Source organism: Astyanax mexicanus, chromosome 16, assembly GCF_023375975.1.
Source record: "Astyanax mexicanus isolate ESR-SI-001 chromosome 16, AstMex3_surface, whole genome shotgun sequence".
Lineage (NCBI taxonomy): Eukaryota > Metazoa > Chordata > Actinopteri > Characiformes > Acestrorhamphidae > Astyanax > Astyanax mexicanus.
The window spans coordinates 36,566,702-36,580,796 of record NC_064423.1 but is presented as its reverse complement, the minus strand read 5'-3'; the positions used below and the strand labels follow the sequence as shown (position 1 = coordinate 36,580,796).

At 41.9% G+C, this 14,095-nt stretch overlaps 2 protein-coding genes across 2 annotated transcripts in view; both read right to left on the bottom strand.

The window, feature by feature from the left end:
• The window catches only part of rpl13 (ribosomal protein L13), a 127,781-nt gene that overhangs the window by 48,606 nt on the left and 65,080 nt on the right, over window positions 1-14,095 (bottom strand). The window lies entirely within an intron of this gene.
• The window catches only part of cpne7 (copine VII), a 108,388-nt gene that overhangs the window by 48,518 nt on the left and 45,775 nt on the right, over window positions 1-14,095 (bottom strand). Inside the window, exons 6-9 of the mRNA XM_022670070.2 lie at window positions 3,525-3,608; window positions 1,569-1,658; window positions 1,328-1,426; window positions 942-1,028 (exon numbers count right to left, since the gene is read on the bottom strand). Of these exons, the coding sequence (XP_022525791.2) occupies window positions 942-1,028; window positions 1,328-1,426; window positions 1,569-1,658; window positions 3,525-3,608 (360 nt within the window). The remainder of the gene's footprint in view (window positions 1-941; window positions 1,029-1,327; window positions 1,427-1,568; window positions 1,659-3,524; window positions 3,609-14,095) is intronic.

Here is a 14,095-nt window from a genome sequence, read left to right as displayed (position 1 = left end):
TCCAAATTGGGAGAAAATGGGGGAAAATCAGAAAAAAAAAAAAGAAAGAAAAAAGGTCAATTACCCAACCTACTCATTCAACTCATTAGAACTGCCCCTATCACTAGTAATACCCCAACACCAGGAGGGTGAAGACTAGCACATGCCTCCACTAGCACATGTGAAGTCAGACTCCGCCACTTTTCGAACTAGTAGTAGCATCACAGCGCTTGGAGAAAAGCGCAGCGACTCGGTTCTGATACATCAGGTCACAGACGCTTTGTGCTGATCAACATCACCCTAGGAGTGATGAGGGGAAAGAGACAACTGTGCTCTCTCTCAGGGCTCCGGCAGCTGATGGCAAGTTGCATGACTGAGATTCGAACCAGCGATCTCCCGATCATAATGGCAGAGCTTTAGACCGCTGGACCGCTATCTTACACCCTGCCATCACATTATGGCATGCTGTGATGCTCAGTGCTATCTTACACACTGCCAGTAGTCTATTTTCACATGGCATATGGCTATCCTGGCTATGAAAAACACAAGCGTGCCACTGACTGATTAAAACTCTGACAACAGTCAACGGTCAGACGTTCATTGCTATCTTAGCAATGCAGGAGCACCATATGCATGTATCTCAGCGTGTATACAACCCCAATGGTTACACACACATCAAACACATTAAACACGCATCAGTGTACAAACCCAACTTTTACATCCACAATAAACAGAATACAAAATAAAACAACTTTGCTGTTCATACTGGTTGTATATACATTACATATTATTTTACATTAGTTTTAACTGTGTTTTTCATAGTTATTTGCTGATGAATAGTAGCTAAATATTGAATGTGTCTAGTTTTACAGTTTGAGGAGTAAAAAGTAGCTTCCTGGAAACAGCAGAATAAGCTGAATTTGATGACGCTGGTCTTTTTAACAAGTTCCTGAGGCTCTTACCTTGAGATCGGTGAGGATGACCAGGCCAGAGTTTTTGTAGTTCTTTTTCTTTAGTTTGTACTTTGGATTGACGCAATCCCAAGTGACCTTCAGTGGAACAGAGAGAGATTGAGAGAGAGAGAGAGAGAGAGAGAGAGAGAGAGAGAGAGAGAGAAAATAAAGAAAGACAGGCTCAGCCATGTCAGGGCCACTGCTGATAATTCACTTTCACCACATGAAACACACACACACACAAACCGCACACTCCTTTAAATACACACTCTCTCTCACACACACACACAGCACACTCGTGGCATTTCTCTCATCCATGCCAGCCTCCCCGCCAGAAAAATGGCCCGTGACGCACATGCAGCGCAGACGTGCGAGCGTGCAGCTCTCTCACTGACCTTGTTTCCTCCAGACGCCTTCTGCATCTCTTTAAACGTGGCGTAGAACTCGCCGATGAAGTCGTGCTTCCCCCTGGAGTCATAATCCCACACTAGGCACTGCGGGGGGCACCCAGAGTCAACTTATTTCACAGACAACCTCCTATTAAATGCATGAACTGCAGGGCTTTATTTATTTTATTTTATTTTTTTTTCGCTGATTCGCTCTTCATGAATATATTCATAATCATATCATACTCACCCTCAACTTCCTGTCCTCATCACAGCTGCATAGAGAGATCAGGGAGACTTTAAACGGCTCCCAGACCGGGTTCAGGTTGTTCTTGATCACCTGTGGCAGAAAGCAGAACAATTATTAAAACAGAACTTTAATTTGTGCTTTAATTTCTAATGGCATCTATTAAAGTGTCAGTCTGTATTATTTCGTTTTTAAACTGAAAGCAGAAGCATTTCTGAGTGGAGAAGAATATGGATAAAATATAGTGTTTAATGGTACCACTAAGCTTGAATGACCATCCCTGCTAAGCCTGATATTCAACTGCGTTGTCAGGTCGCTTTCTGCAAGAGTTCTTCTGGCCACATCACGCGTCTTTACATACTTACGTCACACTTTATAATAAGTGTCCTTAAGTACTATGTAGTTACACTGTAACAATCCATGTAACTACAGTGTAACTACTGATGAAGCACACATTGTTACAGATTAACTACAGAGGTACAGGTTATGTAATTACACATGTGTATTAAGGTTAATTTTGACTTGTGTAAGTACACATGTGTACCAGGGTGAGTATACTTGCACATGTACTTAAACATAGAGCAAGTGTACTTACACATGTGTAATAGTGTGTGTGATAAGTTGAGTATAAACTTATCCAACAGCTATTGTCTACTACACACACTATTACACTGGTTAAGAACACTCACCCTAGTACACATGTGCACTTACACAAGTCAAAATTAACCTTAATACACATGTGTAATTACATAACCTGTACCTCTGTAGTTAATCTGTAACAATGTGTACTTCATTAGTAGTTACACTGTAGTTACATGGATTGTTACAGTGTAACTACATAGTACTTAGGGACACTTATTATAAAGTGGGAACATTTGGCCTTTTTTCATTATCTCTCTCTCTTCTCTTCCCCTCTATTTTTATTTTCTATTTGGTTTATTTTGTATATATACACATCGTTATGTCCTTCCTCTGCACAGTGACCTCAGTTACCAGAAGTCTTAATAGTCCCCCGAAGAGGGGGGGGTGGTGGCGGGCAAAAAAAAAAAAAAAGAAAGAAAAAAAAAGGAAAATAATAGAGAAGCTGTTTAAACAATTTGGAGGAAAATGAAGCGTGGATGAAAGTAGTGAATGCCTCAATACATAGCTTGCTGGACTAGCCTCCATAACTCAGCATTGATAAACAAATAAACAGCTGAAAAAAGTTTTATGTTTTATAATTTATGTATTTGTTTATTTTTGACGAATCAGCACCAGCAATGACGTCATGAGAGTGACAGTGAAAGTAAACACGCAGATTATGGTGTTTTGAAACAGTAAACAGCGTTATCCTGTACATTTGCACCCCTGGACACTACACTACGCACCTAACTTAAATACAATACTTGCACATGTTTATGTTTAATATTGTCATATCTGCTGATACCTCCTATACTTAATTTATTCTTTTACTGCACTACCTCATATCTACGACTGATTACTCCCACACTTTCTATAGTTTTTTTGTATTTATACATTTATGTATTTATTTGTAAGTCTTAGTTTAGAATTTTATAGTTTAGAGTCTTATATCCCTCAATGTGCTCTCGCATTGTACTACACTTATAGTTTGTTTCTACTGTGTTGTGTAACTGCTACTGGCTGCTAAATTTCCTTCGGGATTAATAAATTGTCAGTTCAGCGTGAGGTCGGTGCTATGAATGTATGAATCATGTTGGTGCGTTGACGCATTCCTGAGTAATTAAGCTTTGTAATTAAACAATGCACGATTTTGGACGCAATTTGTGTCAGTGGGGTTCTAAGGGTTAAGAAGTTTGTGTCTGAGGCTGTAAAATGTTGGAATCCAAAAAAAGATAAAAATAAAAATATTTTTGGTGAAATGGTGAAATTATGATATTTTTTTCTTTTCTTTTTTATTTATGACTCAAGCAGCGAGAAAAAGCAGGCAGCTCCATTCACTTCAGTCCGGTGCACAAGCTGTTCTGTTCCGTCATCATTGACCCGGTAAATCTCCAGGAATGGGTCAGACTTGCTGAAGAGATCCTGCAACACACACACACACACACACACACATATACACACACACACACACACACACACAAACACATACATGAATGAGCTTTAGTTAGACAGGTATTGAATGTTTTAATTAGGACTGCAACTATTAATTATTTTAATAATCGAGTACTCTACTGAAAAATTTATTCGATAAAACGTAAAAATAAGAGATTTCATAAAACAAAAAGTTTCACTTAATAATGAATGACCAATTAGTTAAAAATTTTAATTCACAACATACATTTCCACATTGCAAACACAAATAGAAATGAATAAAACACAAAAAATTGTCAGGATTAGACCCAGGCAGAGAGACGAGGAGGCGGACGTAAACACAGGTAAGGTGAATTTATTAAATAAATATAAATAAACAAATAAACAAAGAACAGCGAAACAAACCAAAATAAACTAGGGAGACTAGAGAACATAAATAAAACAAACAAGAGATAATAAGAATAACTAAACAGGGAGTAAACTAGGGAACTAGAAACAAACAGAGATAAACACTAAACAAGGACCTAGGGCAATGACAAATGAAACACGGAGAGGCTAAGAAAACGCAGAGAGAGACAGAAAAACGCAGAGAGACAGACAACGGGGGACAGTGCAAAGACCGACCAGGACAGGTGACAGAGGAAGTCTATTTAACTAAACAGGAAACACACTGGGAGTGGAAACACCTGGGGAAGGGGTGGAGCTACAAATGAGACATGAGGTAATGGAAAATCACAGGCAGAACACAGGGTCACGGGTCACGTGGGACAACACAGGCACGAGGACAGACAGGAAACAGGGCCAGGCGTGACAGAAACCTCCCCCTAAACGCGCAGCTCCCGAGGCGCGTAAAAACAAACCCCGGGGGCTGGCGGCAGGGAGAGGCCGGGGAAAACAGGAGACCGAACGGGAGACCGGACAGGGAACTGGACAGGCGACGGAGACTGGACGGGGAACTGGACAGGAGACAGAGACTGGACGGGGAACTGGACAGGTGACGGAGACTGGACATGAGACGGAGACTGGACGGGGAAATGGACAGGAGACTGAGACTGGACGGGGAACTGGACGGGTGACTGAGACTGGACGGGTGACGGAGACTGGACGGGGAACTGGACGGGTGACTGAGACTGGACGGGGAACTGGACGGGTGACTGAGACTGGACGGGGAACTGGACGGGTGACTGAGACTGGACGGGGAACTGGACGGGTGACTGAGACTGGACGGGGAACTGGACGGGTGACTGAGACTGGACGGGGAACTGGACGGGTGACTGAGACTGGACGGGGAACTGGACAGGTGACTGAGACTGGACGGGACCGGACATGGGAACAGGGACAAGAACATTGACGGGGACGGAAACAAACACAGTAACAGGGACAGGAACAGAGAAACCACCGGGGACAGGAACTGGAACACTCACAGATACAGGGACCAGGACAGGGAGAGACAGGGGAACCAAAAACATAGGTGGGTGCCCAGGACTGGCAAAAGTCTGTGGGGACAGCCTGGGCACATAACTGGGGGCAAAGTCAGGAGGCCTTGGAGCAGGCCTGGAAATACGGGGCCTTGGAACAAACATAGTTCTGGGAGCTGCAGGTGCTTGAGCTGGAGCTGGAGCAGCTGGGACTGCTGGGGCTTGGGAGAGCGGCGCGGCCGCCGCTGAAGTCTCGGAGAGCGGCGCGGCCGCCGCTGCAGTCTGCGAGCGCGGCGCGGCCACCGCTGAAGTCTCGGGGAGCGGCGCGGCCGCCGCTGAAATCTCGGAGAGCGGCGCGGCCGCCGCTGAAATCTCGGAGAGCGGCGCTGCCGCCGCTGCAGTCTGGGAGAGCGGCGTGGCCGCCGCTAAAGTCTCGAAGAGCGGCGCGGCCACCGCTGAAATCTCGGAGAGCGGCGCGGCCGCCGCTGAAATCTCGGAGAGCGGCGCGGCCGCCGCTTGTATCATGGGGTGCAGCGCCTCAGACGCGTGCTTCACGGGGCGTGGCATGAAGAGATCCGCTGCAGCACTGGAGCCCGAAGCTGCGGGTGAAGTAAAAACCCGGACTGGATTCCTGCTCTCTCGTGCAGAGTCCGGCGTGAGGAACGCGGGGAAAGTCTTTGCCCGCGGCTGGCTCGCCGCGCAGGGGGTCTCGGAGCGCGATTCCACTGCCACCGCGGGAATCACGGGCTGCGGTTCGGCTGCCACCGCGAAAGACACAGAGCGCGGATCGGCAGCTACCGCGGGAGGAAGGAGCGGCTGGCGGGCTGGTGCAGGAGGGCAGTCCTCAAACTCCTCTTCACTGGATGCAGGTGTGAGGAGATCGGAGTAGTCCCAGGAATAGGACTCCTCACAGCCTGCATCCATGCCACCCCCGTCCTCGTCGGGGCGAGGATCGAGGCTGACCGCACACAGCCCTAGCGCCCCCCCAAGAAAATCCTCCCCGGAAACGGGCTCCTCCTCCGGCTGGCGGGACCCCTTAAAACGTCTACCCCGAGGCCTGCGGCGTCCTTGGGGCCTCGGGGATTCCAACGCCGGAGTCCCGAATGGAGCATGGCGGATCGCCATCCTGGAGCCAGTCAACGGGCTCCCCTCGTGGGTCTCGGTGGGCGCCACTGCAGCTGGGCTGACGGGCTCCAACCCGAGGAAAGGCGCTGGGAGCGGGTCATCTCCCCGGATTTGCTCGGCGAGGAGGCGGAGATACTCCAGGTCCGCCTTCCGAGCAGCATACCACTGGTTTACGTCCATTTGGTCGGTCTTTTTGTCAGGATTAGACCCAGGCAGAGAGACGAGGAGGCGGACGTAAACACAGGTAAGGTGAATTTATTAAATAAATATAAATAAACAAATAAACAAAGAACAGCGAAACAAACCAAAATAAACTAGGGAGACTAGAGAACATAAATAAAACAAACAAGAGATAATAAGAATAACTAAACAGGGAGTAAACTAGGGAACTAGAAACAAACAGAGATAAACACTAAACAAGGACCTAGGGCAATGACAAATGAAACACGGAGAGGCTAAGAAAACGCAGAGAGAGACAGAAAAACGCAGAGAGACAGACAACGGGGGACAGTGCAAAGACCGACCAGGACAGGTGACAGAGGAAGTCTATTTAACTAAACAGGAAACACACTGGGAGTGGAAACACCTGGGGAAGGGGTGGAGCTACAAATGAGACATGAGGTAATGGAAAATCACAGGCAGAACACAGGGGCACGGGTCACGTGGGACAACACAGGCACGAGGACAGACAGGAAACAGGGCCAGGCGTGACAAAAATACATGAATACCACAAGTAATAATTTAATAATAATTTAATACATTAAGTTAAATTATTTCAACTTAGGATTTCTTGTAAGTATAAAATATCAATAATAAAGGCATAAACATTGTTGTGCATCTTAGAAAAATGACAATACAGTAATGTTTCACATTAAAAGTCTACGCTAAATTCCGTGCTCTGCGTTTTAAAATTAATTAAACCATTCCTCGAGGCACAGAAAAATAATTGATCAATTTTTGTAATCGTTTCACCCCTAGTTTGAATAAAATAAAGATGAACACAGTTCACTCCTCAGGTGTTTCTCAGGTCTCTGCAGCACGAAACTGAAGGCAGTCTGCAGTTATTTCTCATTATTCATTCTCTAGGATGTCGCCATTGTTTACACTAACATCTATAACCAATCAAATCAGGGGAAACAGGCGTGAAACCATCTCTTGACACGAGGTTTTCAGAGTCAGGGCTCTGAGAGCAGTCTGGGTAATCAGTGTGGAGCAGCTGATTGGGTGGGACACGGAGGACATGCCTGTTTGTGTAGGAATAAATGTGATGGAAAATTGACAGAGAGAGGAGGAAATGGTGGGAGACAGAAGAAAAGAGGTGGGTGAGGATGAGCTGTTAAAGGAACAATATGTGTAAAATGACAGCAAGCGTGTAATAAAAGGAGTTGTCTGTCCCGCCCCCTCTTTCACAGACAGGAAGCTCACACGGGTTGCCAGTATGAACCTACATGAACATAAACAAGTGCAAGACGAGACTGAGATTGAGTTTTGTTATACATCAATTCCAGATTGAAGACTCTGTATTTTTGGTAGCTGGATAATTTCAAAATACCATTCAATATTATTCAGGTAATTATATATAAAAGTATATATATTACATTATACATTATATGCAGCTCTGGAAACAATTAAGAGATCAGTTCAATTTCTGATTTTGCTATTTATAGGTTTGTGTTATTCTATAAACTACAGACAACATTTCTCTCAAATTCCAAATAAAAATATTGTCATTTAGAGCATTTATTTGCAGAAAATGAGAAATGACCGAAATAACAAAAAAGATGCAGAGCTTTCAGACCTCAAATAATGCAAAGAAAACAAGTTCATATTTATACAGTTTTAAGAGTTTAGAAAATCAATATTTGGTGGAATAACCGTGTTTTTTGCAGTTCTCCTCCACCAGTCTTATACACTGCTTTTGGATAACTTTATGCCTTTACTCCTGGTGCAAAAATTCGAGCAGTTCAGCTTGGCTTGATGGCTCTTCCTCTTGATTATATTCCAGAGGTTTTCAATTTGGTAAAATCAAAGAAACTTATAATTTTAGTGGTACAAATATTTATATTTAGTGGTAGAGATGTATAACATGTATACACTCCTAAAAGAAGAGCTCTGATGAATAACACCGGAAAGCAGCAGAGATAGTGTGGTACTCAGATGGCCGATCACTTTTACATATATTTTGAGGATGTTTAGAATCTTTTTGGCAGGAGATTGGAAATGCTATAGGGGGATTTTTTGGGATTGAGTTTGTATTATCATGGGCAAGTAAAAAGACTATATATCATATTTTTCGCACTATAAGGTGCACTTATAATCACCAAAATACTTAGTGCTGTCTTGTATTCCTTCTGGGACCCAAGCTCTCTCCTACATAATGCAATATGAACAGGTGTCTTATATTTACCCTGTTTCTGCTCACAGAGCTTTTGAGAATGCTGTTGTATTCAATACCTGGCAACCCATGTTAAAAATAGGACTAGGAACATAAGTAGGGGGACAGTTGCAGGGGTTTTGAAGTTTAAACTCAATCTCATTTTCACTCCATAACAATTCAACAATTTAAAGAAGAATATAATGAATGAAGCTCTGCTGTAAGGAGATGCCAGAGCCTAAAATTAGCATGCTTCCTTAATTTCTGATCACATATTCTGATAATTTTATGAGTTATTACAGAGAATATAAAACACATCGTTCCTTTAAATGTTCCCCTTTTTTAATGCATTAGCCTGGAACATCTCCACAGGGACGGCGAAACAGGAGGTAGCCCCACTATCTAGTTGTCAAGGTAACGTCTTGCCAGTGGCGTGAGTGTATACTGATTTAGACAGCGATTTGTCCGCATTTAGTCCCATCCACATTCAGAATTTCCATCACTCTCAGTACAGCAGACCTGACAACCCAGATTTCAACAGCTGAACATGAACACGTTCAATTTGTCTCGCCACGTCTAGAAAAACAGGAAAGGTGATTTATTTGATTTTCTCTCCCTTTTTCTATAATTCAAAACACACACACATATATATATTGAACAAAATTACAAGATTACTTTAGTTTATGAATCAGTTTATCTGATTTTGCTTTTTATAGGTGTATGTTTAAGTAAAATAAGCTTTGTTGTTTTATTCTATAAACTACAGACAACATTTCTCCCAAATTCCAAATAAAAATATTGTCATTTAGAGCATTTATTTGCAGAAAATGAGAAATGGCTGAAATAATGCAAATAAAAAACAAGTTCATATTCATAAAGTTTTAAAAGTTCAGAAATCAGTATTTGGTGGAATAACCCTGGTTTTTAATTACAGTTTTCATGCATCTTGGCATCATGTTCTTCTCCACCAGTCTTACACACTGCTTTTGGATAACTTTATCACACTTCTGGTGTAAACATTCAAGCAGTTCAGCTTGGTTAGATTGCTTGTGATCATCCACCTTCCTCTTGATTATATTCCAGAGGTTTTCAATTTGGTTAAATTGGTTAAATTTATTGGTTATAAATCTCTTCAATACCCAATTACTCCACAATTTGGCACAATGTTTTTGGACAGTACGAGACGGTGGAACCCCAAAGTAGTGCACTACATAGTTAATAGGTTTTGAGCACAGTTTTTAACACAGCTCTTCACTAAGAGCCAGATTAATTTTCTACCCTTTGCCAGGCTCTGGATGTTGGATGTACAGTAGTCCGCAGTGTACTCTCACGTACACACCAGCGAGTACAGGTGTGAAAACGCATCGTCCAATCAGGAATCAACAACAAAACACACTTAAAAAGTTACCGACTGCTTTTCTGTTCTGACAGATGTGAAATCGACCTTAAAGTGCTTACACACTTCAGCTCAAGATAGAAGCTCTCTTTCAGATTGAATGATATGGCATTTAAATTAGATTTACCGCCTTCAAAACAAAGCTAACAGGCCGTGTTGGGGAAGCTATAATCATGTCCATTTAGCTCGGCCTGCTAAAGTGTCTGTTCTAATTTTAGTCAATGAGTCTCGCAGTCATCTGAACAGAGAGATCTTGTCAGAAGATTGCGGCTCGGCCATTATTCTGTCTGGACATTAGGCAGAATTCATCTTCTGACGCAAGCACCCAACTATAGCTCAATTCTGCTGGATTCCTGGCAGATCTACGATTGCATGATAACTGTGAGCCGAGCACCATATAAAGCCGGCTAAACTGAGTCATCAGCGTTGCGTTTCAACAACTCCAACAATTGCTGGATCAAGAAGCTGCAAACTAGAGGAGACTGAACAGGACCAGGAAATAATAAACATAGCACAACCCAAACTCACACCTTCAATGTTTCAATGTTTCTATTTTATTTTTCCGAACTTGTAAAGGAACACTGGAGTCATCCAGACTATGATGGAGCCCATAAAGAATCATGCGATGCAGGGGTCAGCAATTAAGTTTGGACACGGGCCAAATATTTTCCAAGCCATTACGTGGCGGCCACAAAAATAAATTGTGTTTTGTAAAATGAAGTGTAATGGGATGGAGTGCTACAGACTAGTAGCTCTCCTGCCCAGTGGGTTGTTGAACCCAATTGCAGAACTGTTCATCTCAAAGCAGGTAAACCCAAGAAAAAAGAATAAGAAAAATAAATAAATAAATAAATAAACATACGGCTCCTCCCGCAGGATTGAACCCGTGTCATCAGAGTTGCGGTCCAATACACTACCACTGCCCAGGCTAGTGAATTGGGACACGGCCAGAAAAAAAAAAACGCCCTTATAAGGAGATAGGGAGCCCAAGAGAACAGGTGGAAACTAAAGTCAGAGAGAGAGACAGTCGAGTAATGTAAATATAAATTTACATATTTAACATTTGTGTTTTTCTTCATAGTTTGGATGACTTTAGTATTAATCTATGATGCAGAAAATGTACAAATAATGAAAGACCCTGAGTTTAAGGTGTGTCCAAACTTTTCACTGGTACTGTATATTGTGATATTAAAAAAGTGTTACTAGGTATCTCCAGACCTTAATGATTCAACATGTCATGATATTAATGATGCACTCCATGTATCAAATATTGCAGTAATCAAATATAATCTGCCTTTGGAAGATTCAGTATATCACAAAATATGAAAATGGTGGCAAATCACTGGAAAAATCTATTAGAAGACTATTTCTCTCTAGACACAAACCCAAAACCCAGATTCAGATCCAATTTGGACACATCTAATTCAAATATTACAGTAAATTACATAATAATCCAACACAAGATAAACCTTAGCAAAATCATTAGGGTAAAATTGTATATAAGTTTATGATTTTGTTTTCTGTTTAGCTATATTTTGGTACATATATATATAAAGTATTTTTTTTATTATTATTATTATTTACTTATATATTTTTGCCTTATGTGAATATTGTTCATGTGCATCGCAGTGCAAACATCATAGGGCCCTACATTGCATGTGACTATTGTTACACATGTGCAAGTCTGAAAGGCAGGAATGGATGGATGTATATCAATAAATGAAATTAAGTTAACTATGCAAAACATAAAACATCTTGAGTTCATACTGTCTGCAATCATAATAAAGACAAAATAAATGCGAGAAACAATGCAATTGCAATTTTTATTATTACTTTCCATACTGAACCATAATGAACCTTAATGAACATATGAACCATAGACCTTAGAAAGCTCTGGAAGTGATCTTTAAAGAGGCGATGTAATAAAGTGAGATGTCTCAGTGGTGCTATTGGTTTATCCTTGGCTGAAGAAAGATTTGTAAATGACGAGGCCTGAGGCAAACTGTGAGAAGATCTTCTATTGAAGCTTAATAATCAGTGGCAATTATGTCCATTTATGACCAACTATAAACTCACCCATTAAAAATCTACAGGACTGATGAGAATGATATTGGAAAGCTAAACAGCTGATGGCAAAGATTACAGACTATGATAATGTGGATTAGTTTTCTCTTTATTTCCTTGTGGAATTGGCCGTCATTAAGCCAGACAGACACTGTGCGATTTGTTTAATCAGGTGCGTCCAATAACTTTGGACACACCTTCTCATGCAATGCGTTTTCTTTATTTTCATGACTATTTACAGTGTAGGTTCTCACTGAAGCATCAACACTATGAATGAACACATGTGGAGTTTTATGTACTTAACAAAAAATGAGCTGAACCTCCACAGTCACCGGACCTGAACCCAATCCAGATGGTTTGGGGTGAGCTGGAGCACAGAGTGAAGAAGGCAAAGGAGCAACAAGTGCTAATAAACACCTCTGGGAACTCCTTCCTTCAAGACTGTTGGAAAACCATTTCAGGTGGCCACCTCTTGAAGCTCACTGAGAGAATGATGCCAAGAGTGTGCAAAGCAGTAATCAGAGCAAAGGGTGCTTGTTTTGAAGAAACAAGAATATAAAACATGTTTTTTTTTTTTTAGTTATTTCACCTTTTTTTGTTAAGTACATAAAACTCCACATGTGTTCATTCATAGTTTTGATGCCTTCAGTGAGAATCTACAATGTAAATAGTCATGAAAATAAAGAAAACGCATTGAAAAAGAGAAGCAGCATGTTGAGTCCTGTTGTGCGCTGAAATTCCACGTAAAAAAACACGTACATGGACTCGCAGGTGGCTGAGATGACATGGACTCTATGGTTTGTCTATTTTACAGAGTAAATTGGAGCTATGCTGCTACTTCAGTGTACACATGTGTAGGAGTGTCCAAAGTATTATCCACTTGCTACGTGTACTCAGTGATTTGGATTTTGTTGGTTAATTAAATATACAGTATCAGTATGTAAAGGTCTATGCAATCTACATTACAGGTTATCCTTTGTTATATTATACACTCACCGTCCACTTTTTTAGGTACACCTTGCTAGTACTGGGTTGGAATCCTTTTTGCCTTCAGAACTGCCTTAATCCTTCGTGGCACAGATTCAACAAGGTACTGGAAACATTCCTCAGAGAGTCAGAGGGTCCATATTGGCAGGACATCCATGATGCATCTCCCGTTCCACCACATCCCAAAGCTGTTCTATTGTTGGATTGAGATCTGGTGGCTGTGGATGCCATTCCAGTACAGTGAAGCAACTCATTGTCGTGTTCAAGAAACTAGTCTAAGATGATTCACGCTTCATGACAGCGCATTATCCTGCTTGAAGTAGCATCAGAAGATACTGGTACACTGTGGTCATAAATAGGTACTAATGGGCCCAAAGTGTGCCAGGAAAATATCCCCCACACCATTATTGCAGCACCACCACCATCCTGAACCAGCTGTTGATACAAGGCAGGATGGATCCATGCTTTCATGTTGTTGATGCCAAATTCTGACCCTACCGTCCGAATGTAGCAGCAGAAATCATCAGAGACTCATCAGAACAGGAAGCGTTTTTCTATCAATGTTCTATTGTCCAATTTTTGGTGAGTCTGTGTGAATTGTAGCCTCAGTTTCCTGTTCTTAAGGTCGGACGTGTTGTGCTGATTCAAAGATGCTCTTCTTCTGCAGACCTCGGTTGTAACAAATGGGTTTTTGAGTTACTGTTGTTGTTCTATCAGCTCAAACCAGTCTGACCATTCTCCTCTGACCTCCTCTGGCATCAACAAGGCATTTGCTCCCCCAGAACTGCATCTCACTGGATATGTTCTCAGATTTTTTCGGATCATTCTCTGTAAACCCTAGAGACGGTTGTGCGTGAAAATCCCAGTAGATCAGCAGTTTCTAAAATACTCATGCCATGCTCAAATTCACTTAAATCACCTTTCTTTCCCATTCTGATGCGTTAATGAGCAGTTGGACAGGTGTACTTAATAAAGTGGCCAGTGAGTGTATGTAGATGGATGATATGAAGGCTGTGCATATCATTTGAGGACTTCCGCTAATGTATCTAATCAAAAATGTTTCTATATATATCCAGAAGCAGGATACCCATATGGGAAAGACCATCACTCCAAA